The following is a 20,937-nucleotide window of genomic DNA, read 5'->3' as shown; positions in this document are numbered from 1 at the left end:
CATGACCTTAGTGTGATTGGATAATTTTGTAATTTATTTATTTTAAACTGAAGCAAAGTCTGCTTCTCTTAAAGCTGATCTTACATACTGGGTTGTATCAGATGGCTAGTTCAGAGATCAGAGATTAACATTAATTGCGTGAGAAAGGCTCACGTAAGAGAAATTTATGGATTAAAGAGTGAAAGGTATTATTTTATTTAGGTAGACAATTGGAGAGAAAATGAATCAGAAAATAATTGCGGGAGTCAAAGCATGCACTCTCTTTTTGTCCTCACCCTGAGTGAAAGGGTTAGTCACTCAGTCGTGTCTGACTCTTTGCGACCCCCATGGACTGTAGCCTGCCAGACTCCTCTGTCCATGGAATTCTTCAGGCAAGAATACTGCAGTGGGTTGCCATGTCCTTCTCCAGAGATCTTCCCAACCCAGGGATCAAATCTGGGTCCCCTGCATTGCAGGCAGATTTTTTTTTTTTTTTTTTTTTTTTACCATATGAGCCACCAGGGAAGCCCAAGTTTCCCCAAATATATAAACTGAAAGGATCAGGAGATATTGATTCTCCCCTAGACTGACCGCTGTGTGCATGTTAAGTTGCTTCAGTGGTGTCTTACTCTTCGTGACCCTATGGACTGTAGCCTGCAAGGTTTCACTGTCCATGGGATTCTCTAGAGTTGCCATGCCCTCCTCCAGAGGGGCTTCCTGATTTAGGGATTCAGGGATTCAGGAAACCTGCGTCTCTTACACCCCCTGTATTGGCAGGCGAGTTCTTTACCATTAGCGTCACCTGGGAAGCCTGCACAGGGCAAAGGAAAAATTCTCCTCTTTTACTGGCTAGTCTCAGACTTTGTAGAAAACTGACCTTGGTTGGCTTTCCAACAATCTGATCAGAGTCTGTCTGTTAACTCTTCTAATCTGACTCACTTTAGAAAGCAGCTCAGATCACTAGAAATTTTCCTGCAAGTGATGCTATAAGTACAGATGTCAAATCCTAAGTACATCAAGGGGGGATTTTTTTTGTGCAGTGACAGACTCCATGACCGTAAGTTTTTTTAAGGCTATAATTTTCCTTTTGCAATATTCACCTTGTAGATGCATGGTATGAGAGATATCTTACCAGGAATATGTTGCATAAGTAGATACGCAACTAAAAAGAGGACTTTTTTCTACTTGGCAATAGACTATTTAGGAAAATGACTAGCACTGTTAAAATGATTTTATGAAAACTTGTAGCTACATGCAGTTCTTATTTATCCAAGATTTTAGGCTGTGTCTCCATAAGTATAATCAAAGATAGAAATCATTTATATTTACTTATTAATGGACAAAAACTATACAAAAAAATGTTTAAAATAATAAATCTAATCACCATATCTACATTATTTTATATATGTAATAAAATAAGGTTCCTCATTCTTTAGTCATGACACTGCATAGCACAAGGAGAGTTTATTGAAGAAATGGAAAAGTCATTAATGGGGGATGCAAGAAATAGGACAGCAGCTCAGGAATTCACCCTTGAGGGGTTTCCTGCTGTCCAGCACCTGGGGAAGGTCCTCTTCTTGGTGCACCTGCTGATGTATCTGGCCTCTGTCACAGGAAACATACTCATCATCACCATCACCTGGGCTGACCATCACCTCCAGACACCTATGTACTTCTTCCTTAGCACTTTTTCCTTTTTAGAATGCTGTTTTATGACCACCATTATTCCTAAATTGCTGGCCATCTTTCTGTTGGGAAGGCAAAAAATTTCCTTTGCTGCCTGCATCACACAAGCCTTTGTCTTTCTTTTCCTGGGAGCAACTGTTTTCTTCCTTATGGCTGTATTATCCTTGGATCGGTACATGGCCATTTGCAAGCCTCTTTATTATCCAACCATCATGAACTCAAGGATGTGTTCCCTTCTGGTCACTGCCTGCCTAGTTTTGGGGTTCTCCCTCATGGTGGTTCCAGTTACAAAGCTTTCTCAGTTATCCTTCTGTGGCTCCCATGTCATTCCTCACTTCTTCTGTGATTTGGGGCCCTTGATTAATCTCTCTTGTTCTGACATCAGATCTATTGAAATGTTGTCCTTTGGCCTTGCCTTGTTTATCCTTTCAACATCCTTCATTATAACCATCATTTCATACAGCAACATAGTAGTCACAATCATGCATCTCCCATCAGCCAAGGAGCGACAGAAAGCTTTCTCCACCTGCTCTTCTCATCTCATCGTCCTCTCTCTTATGTATGGCAGCTGTGTCTTTATATACATGAAACCAAAGGGAACAAATCAACTGTACTCCAACAAGGAGGCTGCCCTTGTGAACACGGTGGTGACCCCGCTGCTGAACCCTGTCATCTACACTCTACGGAATAAGCAGGTCCACCAGGCTCTGAGGAATGCCCTGACCAGGGTACGATTACAGAAATAGAACCACAGACTCTAGGAGGGCAAATCCATCTTTTCCATCTAATACAGTCTCCCTCCTATTTCTGGAATTTCCTATATAGACTTGCAAATATGTTTTTTAAGGTTCTGCTTATTTCTTCTTGTAATAGGGACTAGTTTGTCTTATGAATGTCCATTATTTGAAATCACTAATGTTTTTCTTTACATTGAGATGAAAAATCTTCCTGGACCTTCTTCTATTTATTAGTTTTTGAAATTAATTTATTTTTATTTTTGGCTATGCTGGGTCTTCATTGCTGCATGCAGACTTTCTCTAGTTGTGGCGAATGGGGGCTACTCTCTGGTTGTGGTGTGGGCTTCTCCTTGTAGTGGCTTCTCTTGTTGAAGAGCATGAACTCTAGAGTGTGCAGGCATCAGTTGTTGTTGCACGTGAGCTCAGTAGTTGCAGCTCATGTGCCCTAGAGTGCAGCCTCACTAGTTGTGGTACTTGAGCTTAGTTGCCCCACAGCATGTGGAATTTTCCTGGATCAGATATCAAATCTGTGTCCCCTACATTGGCAAGTGGATTCTTAACAACTGGACCACCAGGGAAGTCCTATTCATTTGTTTTAGATCAATAGCATTCAACAAATTTTAATGAAGAACCCAACATACATAATTTCATTTGATGCATGTGGAATCTCAAAGTTGAAAAAATGTGGTTTTAAGTATCTACTTGTGATGAGTGCAAGGGGATGGAGAGCAAAATTCACAAGTATTAAGAATATCAAATTGATTTAGGGATAGATGTAACATAGTCACTATATTGAGTTTTGAAGGACACATATGTACATAATTGTCATAATGGTAATAAAAATTATTTAAACTGATTCAATAAAATTATTTCAATGTTGAATATGTTGTAGATAAGTAGAATATAAATCTTTACAACTCTTGTTCCCACTGTGATGAAAATTTATATGTCTGTAGTTGAAATTGAAAGTTCCCATTGGTTTTACTGTTTTGCCAGGTTGAGTTCACTACAGAAGACCTGAAGAAGAAGGAACACAGGAAGGGAAACTATAGAAAATTTAAGGAAGTTTAATCATAGATGGAAATAAGTCTAACTGTAATTGAAAAGTCTCATCAAATAAATCTATAACAAGGATCTATGTTTATGAATGAGAGATTTGATACAATAACCTCTGGGTGTCCGTTGTTAGTTCTAACGTGAAATAACACTATTGCTACCTGATACGACACGTGCAACATGCTATAATAGAAACACAATTTGAGCATGGCAGAGAGATAATAGGATGTTTTAATGAAAGAATTACAACTGTAATTTAATTAGTCAAGATTTTGATAGGAAATGATAAGTTTGGGGGCAAAACAGTGAGGAAAACCCTGGAGCTAGAATTTACCTGGCTTGGTTGGTTGATAGCCACAATGCTTTTCTCTGACCATATTATTCTGTGACTGCAGACATAATAAAACTCCATATTGTGAAGACTTTTGGCAAATGATTATGTAAGAATTTGAAGAACAGATTTACTCAACTTACAGAACACATTTTTGTCTAATCTATGCATATGCATTGGGCTCTCCTAGTGGCTCAAATGGTAAAGAATCTGCCTGGAATGTGGGAGACCTAGGTTCAATCCCTGGGTTGGGAAGATCTCCTGGTTGGGCATGGCAACCCACTCCAGTATTCTTGCCTGGAGAATCCCCATGGATAGAAGAGCCTAGTGGGCTATGGTCCATGGGGTCACAAAGAGTCAGACATGACTGAGCAACTAAACACACATGCGTATGTAAAGATCCCTGTATTTTTTGTGTAGGCATCTCTCTTTTTCTCACACTTGGGATACTCCTTTGGCTTGAGGTATTGTGTCAACAATGATTTTTCCCAGAACTACTAATGAACTGTGTAGTTACTGACAGCAGGATCTCCTCACATGAGGGTGCGTGGCAGAGGAGGCTGGGGGGATTGAGGGCATGCAGGTGCACAGCTAGGAGGGGCTAGCTTAAGGTGAGCCTTGTGTGCAGGGTAATGAGAAGAGGTAGTGCTGAACTGGGGCCATACACAACCTTTAGTACCCCAACTATATGAAGAAAACATATAAATCAGTGACAAAACCCCCAGAAATAACCCTGATAAGATAAGGGTTTTGTAAAAGAACTAAGTAGACATTTTCCCAAAGAAGACATATCAATGACTAACAGGCACATGAAACAATGCTCAGCATCACTAATCAAAAGGGAAATGCAAATCAAAACTATGGTTAGATCTCATCTCACACCTGTGAAGATGTCTACTACCAGAAAAATCAAAGGACAAGAAGTGTTGATTAGGATATTGAGAAAGGGGAACTGTTGTGCACTTTTAAAAAGTAATTTTATTTATTTATTTTGGCTGTGCTGGGTCTTTGTTGCTTCACAGGCTTTTCTCTAGTTGCAGGTAGCAGAGGCTACCCTCTAGATGTGGTATGCAGGCTTCTTGTTGCAGGGGCTTTCTTGTTATGGAAGATGGGCTCTAGGGTGTGCAGGCTTCAGTAGTTGCAGCACATGGGCTCAGTAGTTGCAGTTCCTGTGCTCTAGAGCACAGGTTCAGTAGTTGTGGTACATGGGCTTAGTTGCTCTGAGGCACATGACTCTTCCCAGGTCAGGGATCAAACATATATTCCCTGTGCTGGCAGGTAAATTCTTTACCACTGAGTCACCAGGGAAGCCCCTGTTGTACATTTTTGATGGGGATGTAAACTGGTGAAGCCAGTGTGGAAAATAGTAGGGAAATTCATTAAAAAATTAAACACAGAACTATCATATGACTTCCAAATCCTCTTGTGGGTATGTATTCAAGAAATTGAAATCCAGGCACTTCCCTGGTGGTTTAGTGATTAAGAATCTGCCTGTAAATGCAGACATGGTTTCAATCTTTGCTCTGGGAAGATCCCACATGCTGCTGAGTAACTGAGCCCATGTACCACAACAATTGAAGCCTGTGTGCCTCGAGCCCGTGCTCTGCAGTGAGAGGCCACCGCAATGAGAAGCCCTCACATCACAATGAAGAGCAGCCCCTGCTCTTTGCAACTAGAAAAAGTTCACACACAGCAATGAAGACTCAATGAAGCCAAGAATAAATAAATAAGAAATTGAAATCCAGATATTGAAGAGACATCTGCACTCCCAGATTCCTTGCAACATTATTCATAATAGCCATGTTATAGAAACAATTGTACCCACTGAAGGATGAATGGATAAAAACATGTGGTATATACATCAGTAGAATATTATTGAACTGTAAAAGAAGGAAATCCTAAAACACATGACAACATGAATGGACCTAGAGAACACTGTACTGAATAAAATAAGCTGGACCTAGAAAGACAAATACTATCTGATCTTTTTTATGAGGAATCTGAAATATCCAAACTCAAATGACAGAGAGTAGAACAGTGGCTTAAGAAGGTCTGAGGTGAGCCAGAAAGGGAGAGGTAGGTGTCAGTCAAAATATACAAATTTCAGCACTGCAAGATGAGTAAGTTTTAGACTCCACCATACAACATTGGGCCTAGTGTTATGATACTGTACTGTGTTGTTAAATTTTTGGTTAGAGGGCAGATCTTATGTTGTGTTCTTAACTACAAAAGCAAACAAAACTAAAGGGATTGGGAGAAACTTTTGGAGGTGATGTATAGATTTATGGCCTTGATTGTGATGATGTTTTCATGAGTGCATTCTTATCTCCAATGTCATCAAGTTGTATACATTAAGTATGCAAAGCTTTTTACCTGTCAATCATACCTCAATATGGGGCTTTTAAAATGCAAAGTGCACCTTCTTTTAGTCAAAACAATATGGCTCAGATGAAAATTTTATTGGATGGAATGAATAGCATATTGGACATTACAGATGACAGAATAGCAAATTTGAGGATGTAATTATAGAAAATTTTAAAAATAAAACACAAACAAAAATCATTCATTTAAGTTGAAAAGAGCATCAGTGAAGTTTGCTCCTTGGAGAAAAGTTATGACCAACCTGGACAGGATATTAAAAAGCAGAGACATTACTTTGCCAACAAAGGACCATCTAGTCAAACCTAGGGTTTTTCCAGTAGTTATGTATGGATGTGAGAGTTGGACTACAAAGAAAGCTGAGCACCAAGGAACTGATGCTTTTGAACTGTGGTGTTGGAGAAGACTCTTGAGAGTCCCTTGGACTGCAAGGAGATCCAACCAGTCCATCCTAAAGGAGATCAGTCCTGGGTGTTCACTGGAAGGACTGATGTTGAAGCTGAAGCTCCAATACTTTGGCCACCTCATGCGAAGAGTTGACTCATTTGAAAAGACCCTGATCCTGGGAAAGATTGAAGGCAGGAGGAGAAGGGGATGACAGAGGATGAGATGGCTGGATGGCATCACCGACTCAATGGACATGAGTTTGGGTAAACTCCAGGAGTTGGTGATGGACAGGGAGGCCTGGCATGCTGCGGTTCATGGGGTCGCAAAGAGTTGGACATGACTGAGTGACTGAACTGAAATGAATCCAAGAGGATGGGATATCTCCCCATTTTCTTCAATCATCTCCAATTTTCTTTATCAGTTTTTACAGTTTTCAGCATATAAGTCTTTCACCTCCTCAGTTAAGTTTATTCCTAGGTATTTTTTGGTGTAATTTAAATGCGATTTTTTTCTTTACTTCTTTTTGTGATATTTTGTTCATAAGAAACTATCTAATTGTTCTTTTACACACATAGTGTTGTGTGGTATTTTGTACACTCTAGGGTAATTATGACTAATTTTATTTGAAGATGCTACAAGGATAATATAGACTTTGAGAGCACATATTACACTGTTTTCATTCAGAATTCATGCAATTCATTCCCTGTTAATATGACAATGTTTTGCTTCCAACAACAACCAATGAACTTCCTCAGACTTATGTAGTATGTTCAGCGTCTATCCAACTGTATTGTAAATTCTCCTAATGAGACCTCGGTATCTTTAAGGTTTGCTCATAGTCTCTGTTGCATCAACATTGATAAAAATTCCATGTCACTTGAGTTTCTCTTTCTGACTGCAATGGTGTATATTTAAAGAAATTGAAATTTGGATTTCAAAAAGATAACTGTACTCTTGTTCACTGAAGCATTTTTTAATAGCTAAGATATGTAAATAACCTAAATGTGCATCTACAGAGGAACAGATAAAGAATTTGTGGCATATATATATATATACATACATATATATGTATATATGTAGTGTAATATTTTTCAGCCTTAAAAATAGAAAAAACTCCTGTTATTTACCACAACATGGATGTAACTGGGGGATATTATCTAAGTAAAATATTCCAGATGCAAAAAGACAAACGCTATTTGATCTCTGTTATATGTGGAATCTAATCAAACACATAGAAGCAGAAAATTGAGTGTTGGTTGTCAGAAGCAGGGGGAAGAAAATAGAGAGGTATTAGTGGAGGAACACGGAGAAGGCAATGGCACCCCATTCCAGTACTCTTGCCTGGAAAATCCCATAGATGGAGGAGCCTGGTAGGCTACAGTCCATGGGGTCGCTAAGAGTCATACAAGACTGAGCAACTTCTCTTTTACTTTTCCCCTTCATGCACTGGAGAAGGAAATGGCAACCCACTCCAGTATTCTTGCCTGGAGAATCCCAGGGATGGGGGAGCCTGGTGGGCGGCCGTCTATGGGGTCGCACAGAGTCGGACACAACTGAAGCGACTTAGCAGCAGCAGCAGCAGCAGTAGAGGAACAAAGTTTTAGTTACACAAAATAAAGGGGTTCTGGACAGCTGTATGACATAGAGCCTATCGTTAACAATGTTCTGTTGTCTATTTAAAATTTTTCTAAGAGGGTAGATCTTATATTAAGCGCTTTTACCATATAAGGAAAAAACAACAGCAAAAGCAACAGGATGAAACTCTCAGAGGTGATAGATAGGTTTATGGCATTAGAGTGATGACAGTTTCACAAGTGTATCCTTATCTTCAAACACATCAACTTGCATACATTAAATATCTACAGCTTTTTGTGTTTTAATCTTATCTCCTTGAAATGTTTTAAAATTTACTATTGGAATTTTTTTTTTTTGGTATAAAATTAACTCAGGAATCTGTCTCAAGAAAATATTTTACATCCCCAGGATCTAATGTATTAATCCTCATATTAGAATTCGTCCTTCACTGGGTGTTACCTGTGGCGGGCAATGACCAGCCTGGATCCATAAATTCAATTTGAGATTTCTGGTCTTCAATTTTCTATTTGTTAGGCTCACCCTTTAATCATAGTGTGTCTCAAGTAAATGAAAAGTACAACTGATTAGTTTAAGTAAATTATCATAAAATCTTGATTAAAATCTTGGCTTACCCCTTTCTCAGTAGATTTATCATGATTTGCTCCTAAAACACTAGACCTCAACAACTTCAATACATTTTCCAGTAATTCACCTCTCACAGTGGAACTTACTAATAATTTCCAGATTCTTGCAGCATCTGGAATCTATCTATCTCCAGGATATTTTCAAATGGACTCTAGAGATTATCTAGCACAAACCTCACATTTGATGGATAAGGTACCTGATGAGTTTTTGGAACTTGATGAGTTAGTAGCAAGCTTAGAACCCAGACTTGTCCAGAGAAAAATCATTCAGAATTTACTATTGGTCTCTGTGTATTCCATTCCCACTGCTACTTCCTAAACTATCATTCTCTTTCTCCCAGTTTCTGTAACACTCTCTGTACCCACTTTCCTACTTTGACCTTGGCATTTCCAATCTCTTTTTAATACAACATCCATAGCTATGGCATATAATATGTAGCTAATTATAACATATACGTGATTTTTTAAGAGAAAATTTAGTACTTCTTGATTGTCAATAAGGTGAAATATAAATTCTGTAACAGGACCTTCAAGATAAGTATGATCCAATCATGATGTGGGATGTATTTGTGATTATCTAACTTCAGACATTGGTTTAAAAAAAAAACAAAAGAAAAATATGTCAATCTTGCTTGTGGTGTTTCTTCTGAAGGAAAAATAGACATATTTCTACTCTGGCAAAATGACTAAATTTTGGAAATTTCAAGCACATGGTTTATAACAGAGGGAAGAGTAAAAATTCATTAAAGGATTTGGCAATTAAATCAGCTGTCATCAACATGTGGTATATTTAGGAAGAAATACCATGATGAATGTGGCCTTGAGAACACAGAGATTTCCATTTTACTGGGGACGAGTGAACAGATTAAGTGAGGTCTGCAAGAGACTTTCAATTATGAGCTCTGGAATGAAGATGGATGGTTTTTAGAAGACTTCCACTCCAAGGCTAGGTGATTTTTTTTTAAATCTTGATAGTTTCTTTCTGCTCATGGTCTCCCTCAGAGCCTGGCTGACCTGCTTGTTCCGTAGAGTGTAGACGACAGGGTTCAACAGGGGTCACCACCGTGTTCACAAGGACAGCCTCCTTATGGGAGTCCAGCCTGTTCACCTGCTTTGGTTTCATGTATATAAAGACACAACTGCCATACATCAGAGAGAGAACAATGAGGTGAGAGGAGCAGGTGGAGAAAGCTTTCTGCCGCTCTTTGGCTGATGGGAGTCCAGTGATTGTGACTACTATGTTGCTGTATGCAATGATGGTTATGATGAGGGATGTCAAAAGGACACATAAAGCAAGGACAAAGAGCAATGTTTCAACAGACCTGGTGTCAGAGCAGGAGAGATGGATCAGGGGCCGAGGTCACAGAAGTGAGGTATGACATGGGGGCCACAGAAGGATAACTGGGACACCTTCACCACCAGACTAGTAATGAGAATGAAGCTCAAAGCAAAGCAGGCTGTGACCAGGAGGCAGCAAGTCCTCAGGTTCATGATGGTCGTGTAATGAAGAGGCTTGCAAATGGCTAGGTACCGATCCAGAGACATCACTGCTATGAGGAGGAACCCTGCTGCTCCCAGAAATACAAAGACAAAGGCTTGTATGAAACAGGCAGCAAAGGAAATTGTCTGCTTGCCTAAAAGAAAGATGACCAGCAACTTAGGAATAACAGCACTTGTGAAGCAACACTCAAAGAAAGAGCAAATGCTTAGAAAAAAGTACATAGGTGTCTGTAGCCTGGAGTCAGCACAGGTGATGGTGACTATGACTGCATTGCCTGCAATGGATGCCAGGTATGCCAGAAAGTGCACAAGGAAGAGGATTTTGCCCAGGTGCTGGACAGCAGGAAAGCCCTCCAAGGTGAATTCTTGGACAGTTGTCCCATTCCTCATTTTCATGGACATCTTTTTCCACTCAGCATCACCTGCTGGTCTTAACCTAAAATAAAGACATTACAATGAGCTCAAAAGTTTTAGAGAAGCATAAGAACAAGTATTTGGCTCCTCAGAAAGGAATTAGGTGCATAGCAGAGTGGCTCAGTGAATTGATTCTTGACCCAGAAGAAGCTGAGTCCCTACTATTTCAATACTGAGTCCAACTTTGTAGAGATGGATCATCTTTGGAATGTTTGTTCTTTCGTGGACTTCATTTTCACTTCTGATGCTTGTTCATGTTATAAGAGTTAAATATGATAAAACATGTAACTCACTTGACATGTAATGTCCACATTTCCTATGTGTCCCTTAATGTCCAATTTCAATATTAGGGTCATTATTATACTCTTAAATATAGTTGGATCAGTAGATGGACTTATTGACATTTATTTATTAATCCAACCCAGGGATTGAACCCAGGTTTTCCACACTGCAGGCGGATTCTTTACCATATGAGCTACCAGGGAAGCCCTTATTGACATTGGCATCTTTTAAAGCCACTTTATATGTTTTACAGTATTATCAGTTTGTAATAAATTCAACAGTAGTAGTAGTAACACTTCTTTTAAATATCCAATTTAAAATATACAGCAAACTCTATGGTCCAAATCATCATTTGATGAGGACTTTACCATTGCCTGATACTTTGCTGGTCACCAAAATTCAGTATTTCTGTTTCTATCCACCATAATCATGTTAGGTATTATGTTTTCCTCACCTGTTCTTCTATAAAAGGAGAAATTGAGAATTAAGAGAGTTCCAGGGGGTTTATGTCACCTAGGTGAGACTTTAGCTCTATCTCCTAGAATCCAGAGCTCCTGCTGTTTCCAAATACTGTGACCAAAATATTTTAAAATAGGAAGAAATATATTGTTGATGATTTCAAGCTTAAGTGAAAGCTTAGGTGTATTTATCTTAAATTTTCCATCATCCTGTTAATAGCATTGATTAATTGTGCATTAGTCGCTCAGTCATGTCCAACTCTTTGTGACTCCAAGGGCTGTAACATGCCAGGCTCCTCTGTTCATGGAGTTCTCCAGGCAAGAATACTGGAGTGGGTTGCCATTTCCTTCTCCAATCATTGATTAATGCTGCCCTACAAAAAACACAGGCCTTAGAGATGATTTTCTTCAGAACAATCGATTTATAGAAGAGACTGGAGGCCAGAGATATTGGAGGTTGGTCAACAGCATGATATAAGTTGTAAATCCAGGATGGACTCTGCCGTTCTCAGGCTCCTGCTGGCATGTAAGTAAGATGAAGAGTAATAGCGGTTCACAAGATTGGCCAATTTACAAAGGAGGTCTGGGAACATGGCACCAGTATGGCATTGCTCATATCAATGGTCAATGAGCATTCTCTTTCTCTCTTCAGTCTCCTCAGTGAATTCTATCTATTTTGAGAGTGTTGGGCTCTAGAATCTTTATAATAAGCTGAAAGCCTGCAACCTCTCATCGGTCAAGTTGTGAGAAGTGGTGCTCTTACAACCAAACTGCTCACCCTAGAGTGGCAATGCCCTCAGGGTAGCCTGGAGGAGCAACTGCATGTCTTCCACTAACTGCAGCAGGTCCTCCAAGGTACCACTGACTCTGAGGCCAGGAATATACTCGTCATCTCATGAGGGGTAGGGCTTCCTCCTCCTGCAGTGATTCTCTTCCAAGAAATCCCGTGCTTGCTCTGGGCTGAGCAGAAAGTAGAGGAAAAGGAAGCTCAGTTGCCACAGCCTGTTGTCACAGAGTGGGGTGAATATGCATCCCATGTTCCCAGCGTTCCTGACTGAGGAAATCCTATTTCTAAAGCCCAGGTTCTTTCATACCACAGCAAGGCTTCACAGAGCCTTGACCACTGAAGTCCCAGAAAGGAGCAGAATTGAATAAAACAACCACATTTCATGGCCTGCAATTCTGGGTGAGAACTTGACTCTGGGACTACTTAGGGTTCTGACAGTAGGTCTGGACTGGCCTCCCTCAGTGGGTAACAGATCATTTAACATGCAACATTTCTGCCTCATCCTGTATCAGCTAATAGGAGCAGGGGTCTTCTTCTGAACCCAGCCCCGGGTGATGCTGAGACAAAGATTCTTCTTCTGAAGCACATCATTTTGCTGACATGTATGCTCTAAGTCACCTTCTGTTACACTGGCCTCCTCCACCATATGCTCACCTTTCCATGTGCAGAAGCCTGCTTGGTCCACTGCATTAATGTCAAGATGCTCCCGACATGCACATCTGGGGCCTCTGTGGTAGTTTTCCAACAAGATTGTGTTTGGTCACCAAGCAGGATGTATTCAGCCAGTGAGTAGTGAGGACAGGCTCCCTTGCTGGGAGCTGAAAGGACATGGGCCAGAAGTAAGGGCAAGGCCAGTGCCCTGGGTGCAGCCAATTGCTCACCATTGAGAATAATAGTTATTCGCACAAACCTTATATTTATCTTCTTTTGTCTGTGATGACACTGGCTCCCATATGTCCAGAGTTCTCTGCCAAGATTTTTTCAAAGAAATCACATGACTTCATTTCCCAAGGGCTCCTAAATCCCAATTTGAACGTTGCTACTGACGTGAAGTAGAATTCCAGACTAAAATTTCTGCGTGTGATGTGTACACTGAGGCCAAGAATTGAAGGTTAAAAAAACAAATTTTATTGTGAGAAAGAGCTTAATTGACAGAGCTATGAGAAAGGCTTTTGGGAAATATACTGGTTACTGAGAAAGGAGATGGTAGAAATCTACTTACCTCTCTCAACCATCTTCCTGCCTCTGTCAGCTTTATGATGTTATGACTCTTTTCACTGGCTATTTCTATCTGAAGAATATTTTTGTTGCCCTCCTCAATCATCTTGAAAAAATAAGATGTCTTCCTCTTTCACACATATTCCTCTTTCAGGAAGAAAAGGGAACACTAGTTGCTTTCTGTGACATATCTAACCTGTCCAGATTCTCTCTTTTTAAAGAATCTATAAAGTGGGGTTTGAATTTCTTCAAGACACAGGCAAGGAGAATGAGATGCAAGACTCAATGTGGAGAAAGTGTGAAAGTGAAAGTGTTAGTCGTTCAGTTGTGCCTGACTCTTTGCAAGTCCGGGGACTGTAGCCCGTCAGGCTCCTCTGTCCGTGGGATTCTCCAGGCAAGAATACTGGAGTGGGTAGCCATTCCCTTCTTCAGAGGATCTTCTCAATCCAGGGATCGAACCCAGTTCTCCTCCATTGCAGGCAGGTTCTTTGTCGTTTGAGCTAACAGAAAGCTGTTGCCATAGTAATCACTGGCTTGGAAGGCTACTTTTCTTACTGGGTACCTCAGTTGGGCTATTGTGGCCTGAGTGACCAATTTTTCTGTGGCCTCTGGCCTCAAAACCATAATGAGGTATCAGCTCACACGTGTCAGAATGGCTATCATCAAAAGGTCTACAAATAACAAATTTTGGAAAGGATGTGAAGTAAAGGGAACCCTCATACACTGTTGCTGCTAAGTCGCTTCAGTCGTGTCCGACTCTGTGTGATCCCATAGACAGTAGCCCACCAGGCTCCACTGTCCCTGGGATTCTCCAGGCAAGAACACTGGAGTGGGTTGCCATTTCCTTCTCCAATGCATGAAAGTGGAAAGTGAAAGTGAAAATGAAGTTGCTCAGTCGTGTCCGACTCTTCGCAACCCCATGAACTGCAGCCTATCAGGCTCCTCCATCCATGGGATTTTCCAGGCAAGAGTACTGGAGTGGGTTGCCATTGCCTTCTCCGCATACACTGTTGATAGGACTGTAAATAGGTGTATCCACTATGGATATGTATGCAGGTCAGGAAGCAACAGTTAGAACTGGACATGGAACAACAGACTGGTTCCAAATAGGAAAAGGAGTACGTCAAGGCTGTATATTGTCACCCTGCTTATTTAACTTATATGCAGAGCACATCATGAGAAACGCTGGGCTGGAAGAAACATAAGCTGGAATCAAGATTGCCGGGAGAAATATCAATAACCTCAGATATGCAGATGACACCACCCTTATGGCAGAAAGTGAAGAAGAACTAAAGAGCCTCTTGATGAAAGTGAAAGAGGAGACTGAAAAAATTGGCTTAAAGTTCAACGTTCAGAAAACTAAGATCATGGCATCTGGTCCCATCACTTCATGAGAAATAGATGGGGAAACAGTGGAAACAGTGTCAGACTTTATTTTTTTGGGCTCCAAAATCACTGCAGATGGTGATTGCAGCCATGAAATTAAAAGACGCTTACTCCTTGGAAGGAAGGTTATGACCAACCTAGATAGCATATTTAAAAGCAGAGACATTACTTTGCCAACAAAAGTCCATCTAGTCAAGGCTATGGTTTTTCCGGTAGTCATGTATGGATGTGAGAGTTGGACTACAAAGAAAGCTGAGCACCAAGGAACTGATGCTTTTGAACTGTGGTGTTGGAGAAGACTCTTGAGAGTCCCTTGGACTGCAAAGAGATCCAATCAATCTATCCTAAAGGAGATCAGTCCTGGGTGTTCATTGGAAGGACTGATGTTGAAGCTGAAACTCCAAAATTTTGGCCACCTCATGCGAAGAGTTGACTCATTGGAAAAGACCCTAATGCTGGGTAGGATTGGGGGCAGGAGGAGAAGGGGATGACAGAGGATGAGATGGTTGGATGGCATCACTGACTTGATGGACATGAGTTTGGGTAAACTCCGGGAGTTGGTGATGGACAGGGAGGCCTGGCGCGCTGCAATTCATGAGGTCTCAAAGAGTCGGACACGACTAAGCGACTGAACTGAACTGAACTGACTATAGAAAACAGTATGGAGGTTCCTTAAAAAGCTAAAAATAGAATGACCAAGAAAGTGAAAGTCGCTCAGTCGTGTCTGACTCTTTGCGACCCTGTGGACTATACAGTCCATGAAATTCTCCAGGCCAGAATATTGGAGTGGGTAGGCTTTCTCTTCTTCAGCGGATCTTCCCAATCCAGGGATCGAACCCAGGTCTCCCTCATTGCAGGCAGATTCTTTACCAGCTGAGCCACAAGGGAAGCCCAAGAACATTGGAGTGGGTAGCCTGTCCCTTCTCCAGGGAATCTTCATGACCCAAGAATCAACCCAGGGTCTGCTACATTGCAGGCATATTCTTTACCAACTGAGCTATCAGGGAAACCAAAGTGAAAGTCACTCAGTCATGTCTGATTCTTTGTGACCCCATGGACTATCCAGTCCATGAAATTCTCTAGGCCAGAATACTAGAGTGGGTAGCTTTTCCCTTCTCCAGGGGATCTTCCCAACCCAGAGATCAAACGCAGGTCTCCTGCATTGCAGGTGGATTCTTTACCCACTGAGCTATCAGGGAAGCTCAGAATGACCATATGATCCAGTAATTCCACTCCTGGTATATATCCAAAAAAGCCTGATGTAACTAATTTGAAAATATACATGCACTCCAACGTTCACAACAACACTATTTACAATAATCAAGACATGGGAGCAAACCAATTGCCCATCAACAGATGAATGGATTAAGAAGATGTATATATACAATGAAATATTAGCCATAAAAAGAATGAAATACTGCCATTTGCAGGAACTTGAATGGACCTGGAGAATATTATGCTTAATGAAATAAGTCAAAGAAAGACAAATACTATATAATATCACTTACATATGGAATCTAAAAAATAATACAAATGAATGTATATGCACAAGAAAAACAGACTCACAGATGAGAAAACAAACTTGTGGTTGTCAAAGGGGAGAGGAAAGCATGTAGGGAAAAATCAGGGTTATGGGACTAACAGATACAAATTACTATAAAAAATAGATAAGCAATATGGATATACTGAATAGCATTGGAAGTTATATCCATTGTCTTGTAATAACCTATAAAATATTGAATAACTTTGCTATACATCTGAAACTAACAGAATATAACAGTTCTAAATCAACTATACTTAAGAAAAACAACTTACAAGATCAAGTGTTGGAGTGAATGTGTAGCACCTCCATTTATCATGCATTGTACCTGAGAGCCCTACACCGAATTTTGGAAACTGTTTTACAATCTCTTATAATGTTAACTATCCTATAGTTAATTCAGTATCTGTACTCCAAGTTATATACTCAGAAGAAAATGAATGGTATAACTTCAAAAATACATATAAAAATATTTATAACAGCTTTATTCATAGTAGCCCTTAACTGGAAAGGAAACAAATGACCTTCAATGGAGGCATGGAAAGCTGTGGTGTACCTATACACAAACGTTGTAGTGGACTACTACAAAGCGATGGAAAAGGATGACATTGATACATGAAATAGTATGGATAACTCCTAGAAGAAACATGTTGAAGAAAAAGAGCAGACAAAGGAAGACATGCTCTGTTCAATTTATGTGATCTTCTAGAACAGGCAAAAGTAAATTTTGATGATAGTAATCAAAGATGTTTTGTCTTGATGTGGACTAGTGACTCAGAAGGGGCAAAGCAAACTTATGATGAGATGGAAATGTTTTGTAGTTAGATTCATTGGTGGTTAAATGGCTGTTTACATATGAAAAATTACTGATCTGTACAGTGAAATGTGGGATTACCTGGTGGCTCAGCAGTAAAGAATCCGCTTGCAATGCAAAAGTTGCAGGAGATGCAGGTGCGAATCCTGGATGGGGAAGATTTGCTGGAGGAGGGCATTGCAACCCACTCCAGTATTCTTGGCTGGAGAATCCCACAGACTGAGGAGCCTGGTGGACTATAGTCCATAGGGTCGCAAAGAGTTGGACATAACTGAGATGACTTAGCTTGCACAAATGCACAGTTAAATGTGGAACATTTTATAGAATGCAAATAATACCTCAATAAAGAAAATACCAGGTTAAAAAGATAAAAAAGCAAAGATAATTCTAATGTGGAAAAGAGTTTCTGTTGTTTAAGCCTTTCTTGATGTATGTAATTTGTGATTCTGTAAATTTTACAACTCTAGGACAGTTGTGCAAAATCTACCTTTAAGGACTTTCACAGAGGACTGTGCAGCCTATTGAGAAAGATAGTAGATATGCAGTGAAAGGGTAATTATAACACATGTCAGCTGGAATTTTCCATTTCCAAATATGAAGCAATTAAATGTCCTCTGGGACTCTGCTGTGATTTTAGCTCCTATTCCATTAAAAACAATTCCCTCTAATGAATTTGAAAGTTCCAAAGATGTGTCCATTGGACCCTGAGCATCCTCACTGCTGATGGTAAATAAGCCTGTGATAAGTATATCATAAGGGCATTTGAATGTGTTCTCGTTTATGACTGCTGTAATCCTTCCCTATATGAAGTGAGGTGTCTGGTTGATGGAAAAGTGACTGATAACAGGGTCATTAAACAGGAAATTGTCCTTTGTTGTTTCATCTTTTTTACTCTCTTCTGGGATGGATACACAAAGAAGTTTGATGTTCATGATGCATCGTAGAATGGAAATAAATATGTCCAGGTATTCCAAACACAGAAAGTGCTAGTGGATGACTGGGGCAGCTTGCATTGTCTTAATGGTCCAGAATTTATCAGATTGTCATGGGGGAAAACTATGACTGTAGGTTACTCTGGAGTTTGGAAATGTGTCTTTTTAAAAAGTGGAGCATTAGTAATTTCCTATTAATTTAGGACATTAGGCATCCATTAATTTCGTATGAGGTCCAAGAAAGGTATATCTCAACTAAAAGTGTTTTTTACCCTTTTCCATTAGCCTCGGAAAAACATCCTAGTTTGTTTTAAGAAGTGAAGCATATTTTCAACGAAACACTGTTTCCTGTGAGCTGCTTTGTGGTGAGTACTTGATCATGGGGCTAACCTGCAACCTAACAGGTCAGATATTTTAATCAGAGACTGGCTATGTTTAAGTTTCTAATGTGGCCCATGCATAGTTAAAGTAATAGATGTGGCCAAAAGGAATTAAGTAAAATACAATTAAATTATGGTTATTTATTTATTCAAGCACTGACCACTTCCCCAAAGATTACATCAATATACTTGGATTCTAGTTAGGCATTGGCATTTTTTTAAGAAAAAAAAGAGTGTTCCTCTAGGGATTGCAATGAAAACAGGTTTAATTCTGCCATACTGAATACTTACAATGTAAAAAACTATTCCCAGAAAAAGGAATGTTGAAGAGTAATCTATAACTAATAGCAGAATGAAACACTGCAATTCTGCTAGTTGGTAGAGTGTGAGGGAATCTGATTCACCCATTATATGTGTGTTCATTGAATCTGAATAAGCAAGTCACGAAACCATTTCCCTCTCAAATTTAGATATGGTTTCTCTAAACCCAAAGACTAGGTGGTTATGATAGTATAATATATTACCTTTATTGCTCACCCTAGGGTCTTGAAAAAAGAACTCAGGCTGAACAGACTTCAGGAAAATAACTGATTTGAAACATGGTAATAAGAAAATGGCTCTTTCACATTTTCTATTTTCAAAGGGCTAAAATCAGTGCATAGGACGGTTCCTACATTGCATGTCTTGCTGAAGCATAGAATGAACAAAGTGAGTCCATGAGATGTAATTCTGCAGGATGATAGCTTTCATTGTTAAACCATTAATTGTGGATGTGTCTGCAAAAAATCATTTTCATTTTGTGTTGTTTATCTTGTGGACTGTTATTTACAGATATTATTTTCCAAAGAGTTAAGTGACACATTGAAATTTATTAGCAAAAACAAAAATACATCTTTAATTTTATAATTTGATAACTATTATTATTATTAATATAATAAGGTAATGATAATAGAATATCATTTATAGTAAAATATTTCAACATATGAAATCATCTCATTCAAAAATATAGCATAAAGTAGTGTTTTTATATTATTTAATAGTTGACATCATTTAAATTCTTTATTCTTCAGTGATAGTATTTTCTGCTTTACAGATTAGGCAGAGAATGATAACAAACAGAGAAACAGATAACTATGGAGGTAAAAAATGAGTCTACCATTCAGGAGTTCATTCTGGAGGGGTTTCCTACGGTCCAGCATTTGGGAAACCTCCTCTTCCTGGTGCATCTGCTGGCATACCTGGCCTCTATCATGGGAAACATGGTCATAATCATCATCATCTGGGCTGACCATCACCTCCAGACACCAATGTATGTTTTACTGAGCACTTTCTCCTTCTGCGAATGCTGTTTCATCACCACAGTTATTCCTAAACTGCTGTCCATCTTCCTTTCAGGAAGGCAAACAATTCCCTTTACTGCTTGTCTCACACAAGCCTTCTTCTTTTTATTTCTTGGAGCAGGAATTTTCTTTCTCATGGCTGTGATGTCGTTGGATCGATATCTGGCCATTTGCAAGCCTCTGCACTATGCATCCATCATGAACCTGAGGGTTAGTTTCCTTTTGATTTTCTTGTGCTATTCTTTGTCCTTCATCTTCTTCACTGGTCTGATGCTCAAAGTTTCCCAGTTATCATTCTGTGGCCCCAACATCATCTCTCATTTCTTCTGTGACCTTGGCTCTTTAATTCATCTCTCCTGCTCTGACACCGGCTCTGTTGAAATGTATTTCTTCTTTGTTACTTCGTTTGTCATTCTACTATCCCTCACTGTAACCATCATTGCATACAGCAACATAGTAGTCACAATTCTGCGACTCCCATCAGCCAAGGAGCGACAGAAAGCTTTCTCCACCTGCTCTTCTCACCTCATTGTCCTCTCTCTGATGTATGGCAGCTGTGTGTTTATATATGTGAAACCAAAGCAGGTGAACAGGCTGGATTCCAACAAGGAGGCTGCCCTTGTGAACACGGTGGTGACCCCGCTGCTGAACCCTGTCATCTACACTCTACGGAACAAGCAGGTCCACCAGGCTCTGAGGGACACACTTTCTAGGATGAGGTTGAAGAAATAGAGTTTGGAGGCTAAGTGGATCTGCTTGATCCTCTAGTTCAGTTTCCCACCATTGGCAAAGTCTGTTCTCAAGAAGCTCTCCATATAGCAATCTAGCTTGTGCTACTTTTCAGCTGGATGGGTACTGTCTTATTTTGCAAATCAATACCTTCTTCTATTTGAAAATTTCATTTGTTCTGTATATTCTGCTAAAGCTATCTTCCTTGATTTTTCTATTGATTGGTCTTTAATGAATTCATTTCAAGCAATATTGTGAAGCAACTATTATACATGAATCATAAGCTATGAAGTCTTTAATGCAATAATAAAAATGTTTCAAGATTTTATCATTTCTATCCATGATACATTTTTATGCTCAAAGTTTATGATACCTTAGAAAAG

The 20,937-nt window shown here is 39.7% G+C and overlaps 2 protein-coding genes and 1 pseudogene across 2 annotated transcripts; 2 read left to right on the top strand and 1 right to left on the bottom strand.

The window, feature by feature from the left end:
* The first annotated feature begins 1,469 nt into the window (after positions 1 to 1,469).
* On the top strand, positions 1,470 to 2,411 carry LOC145526721 (olfactory receptor 6C2-like). Its single transcript, XM_081543045.1, has one exon. The coding sequence runs from the start codon at positions 1,470 to 1,472 to the stop codon at positions 2,409 to 2,411; it is 942 nt and encodes a 313-aa protein (XP_081399171.1).
* A 7,287-nt stretch (positions 2,412 to 9,698) lies between these two features.
* LOC145539529 (olfactory receptor 6C74-like) lies at positions 9,699 to 10,664 on the bottom strand (annotated as a pseudogene).
* LOC145533355 (olfactory receptor 6C74-like) lies at positions 10,090 to 20,557 on the top strand. Its single transcript, XM_081560565.1, has 3 exons — positions 10,090 to 10,147; positions 18,391 to 18,470; positions 19,579 to 20,557. The coding sequence occupies exon 3, from the start codon at positions 19,619 to 19,621 to the stop codon at positions 20,555 to 20,557; it is 939 nt and encodes a 312-aa protein (XP_081416691.1). The 5' UTR covers positions 10,090 to 10,147; positions 18,391 to 18,470; positions 19,579 to 19,618.
* Positions 20,558 to 20,937: the final 380 nt, after the last annotated feature.

This window comes from Giraffa tippelskirchi, chromosome 2 (genome assembly GCF_054371585.1).
Source record: "Giraffa tippelskirchi isolate mGirTip1 chromosome 2, T2T-mGirTip1v1.2.pri, whole genome shotgun sequence".
Lineage (NCBI taxonomy): Eukaryota > Metazoa > Chordata > Mammalia > Artiodactyla > Giraffidae > Giraffa > Giraffa tippelskirchi.
This window is presented reverse-complemented; position numbering and strand designations above follow the sequence as displayed.

Excerpts from the sequence above, each read along its gene's own strand:
- LOC145533355 (XM_081560565.1), top strand. The coding sequence starts at position 19,619 with ATGGAGGTAAAAAATGAGTCTACCATTCAGGAGTTCATTCTGGAGGGG.
- LOC145526721 (XM_081543045.1), top strand. The coding sequence starts at position 1,470 with ATGGGGGATGCAAGAAATAGGACAGCAGCTCAGGAATTCACCCTTGAG.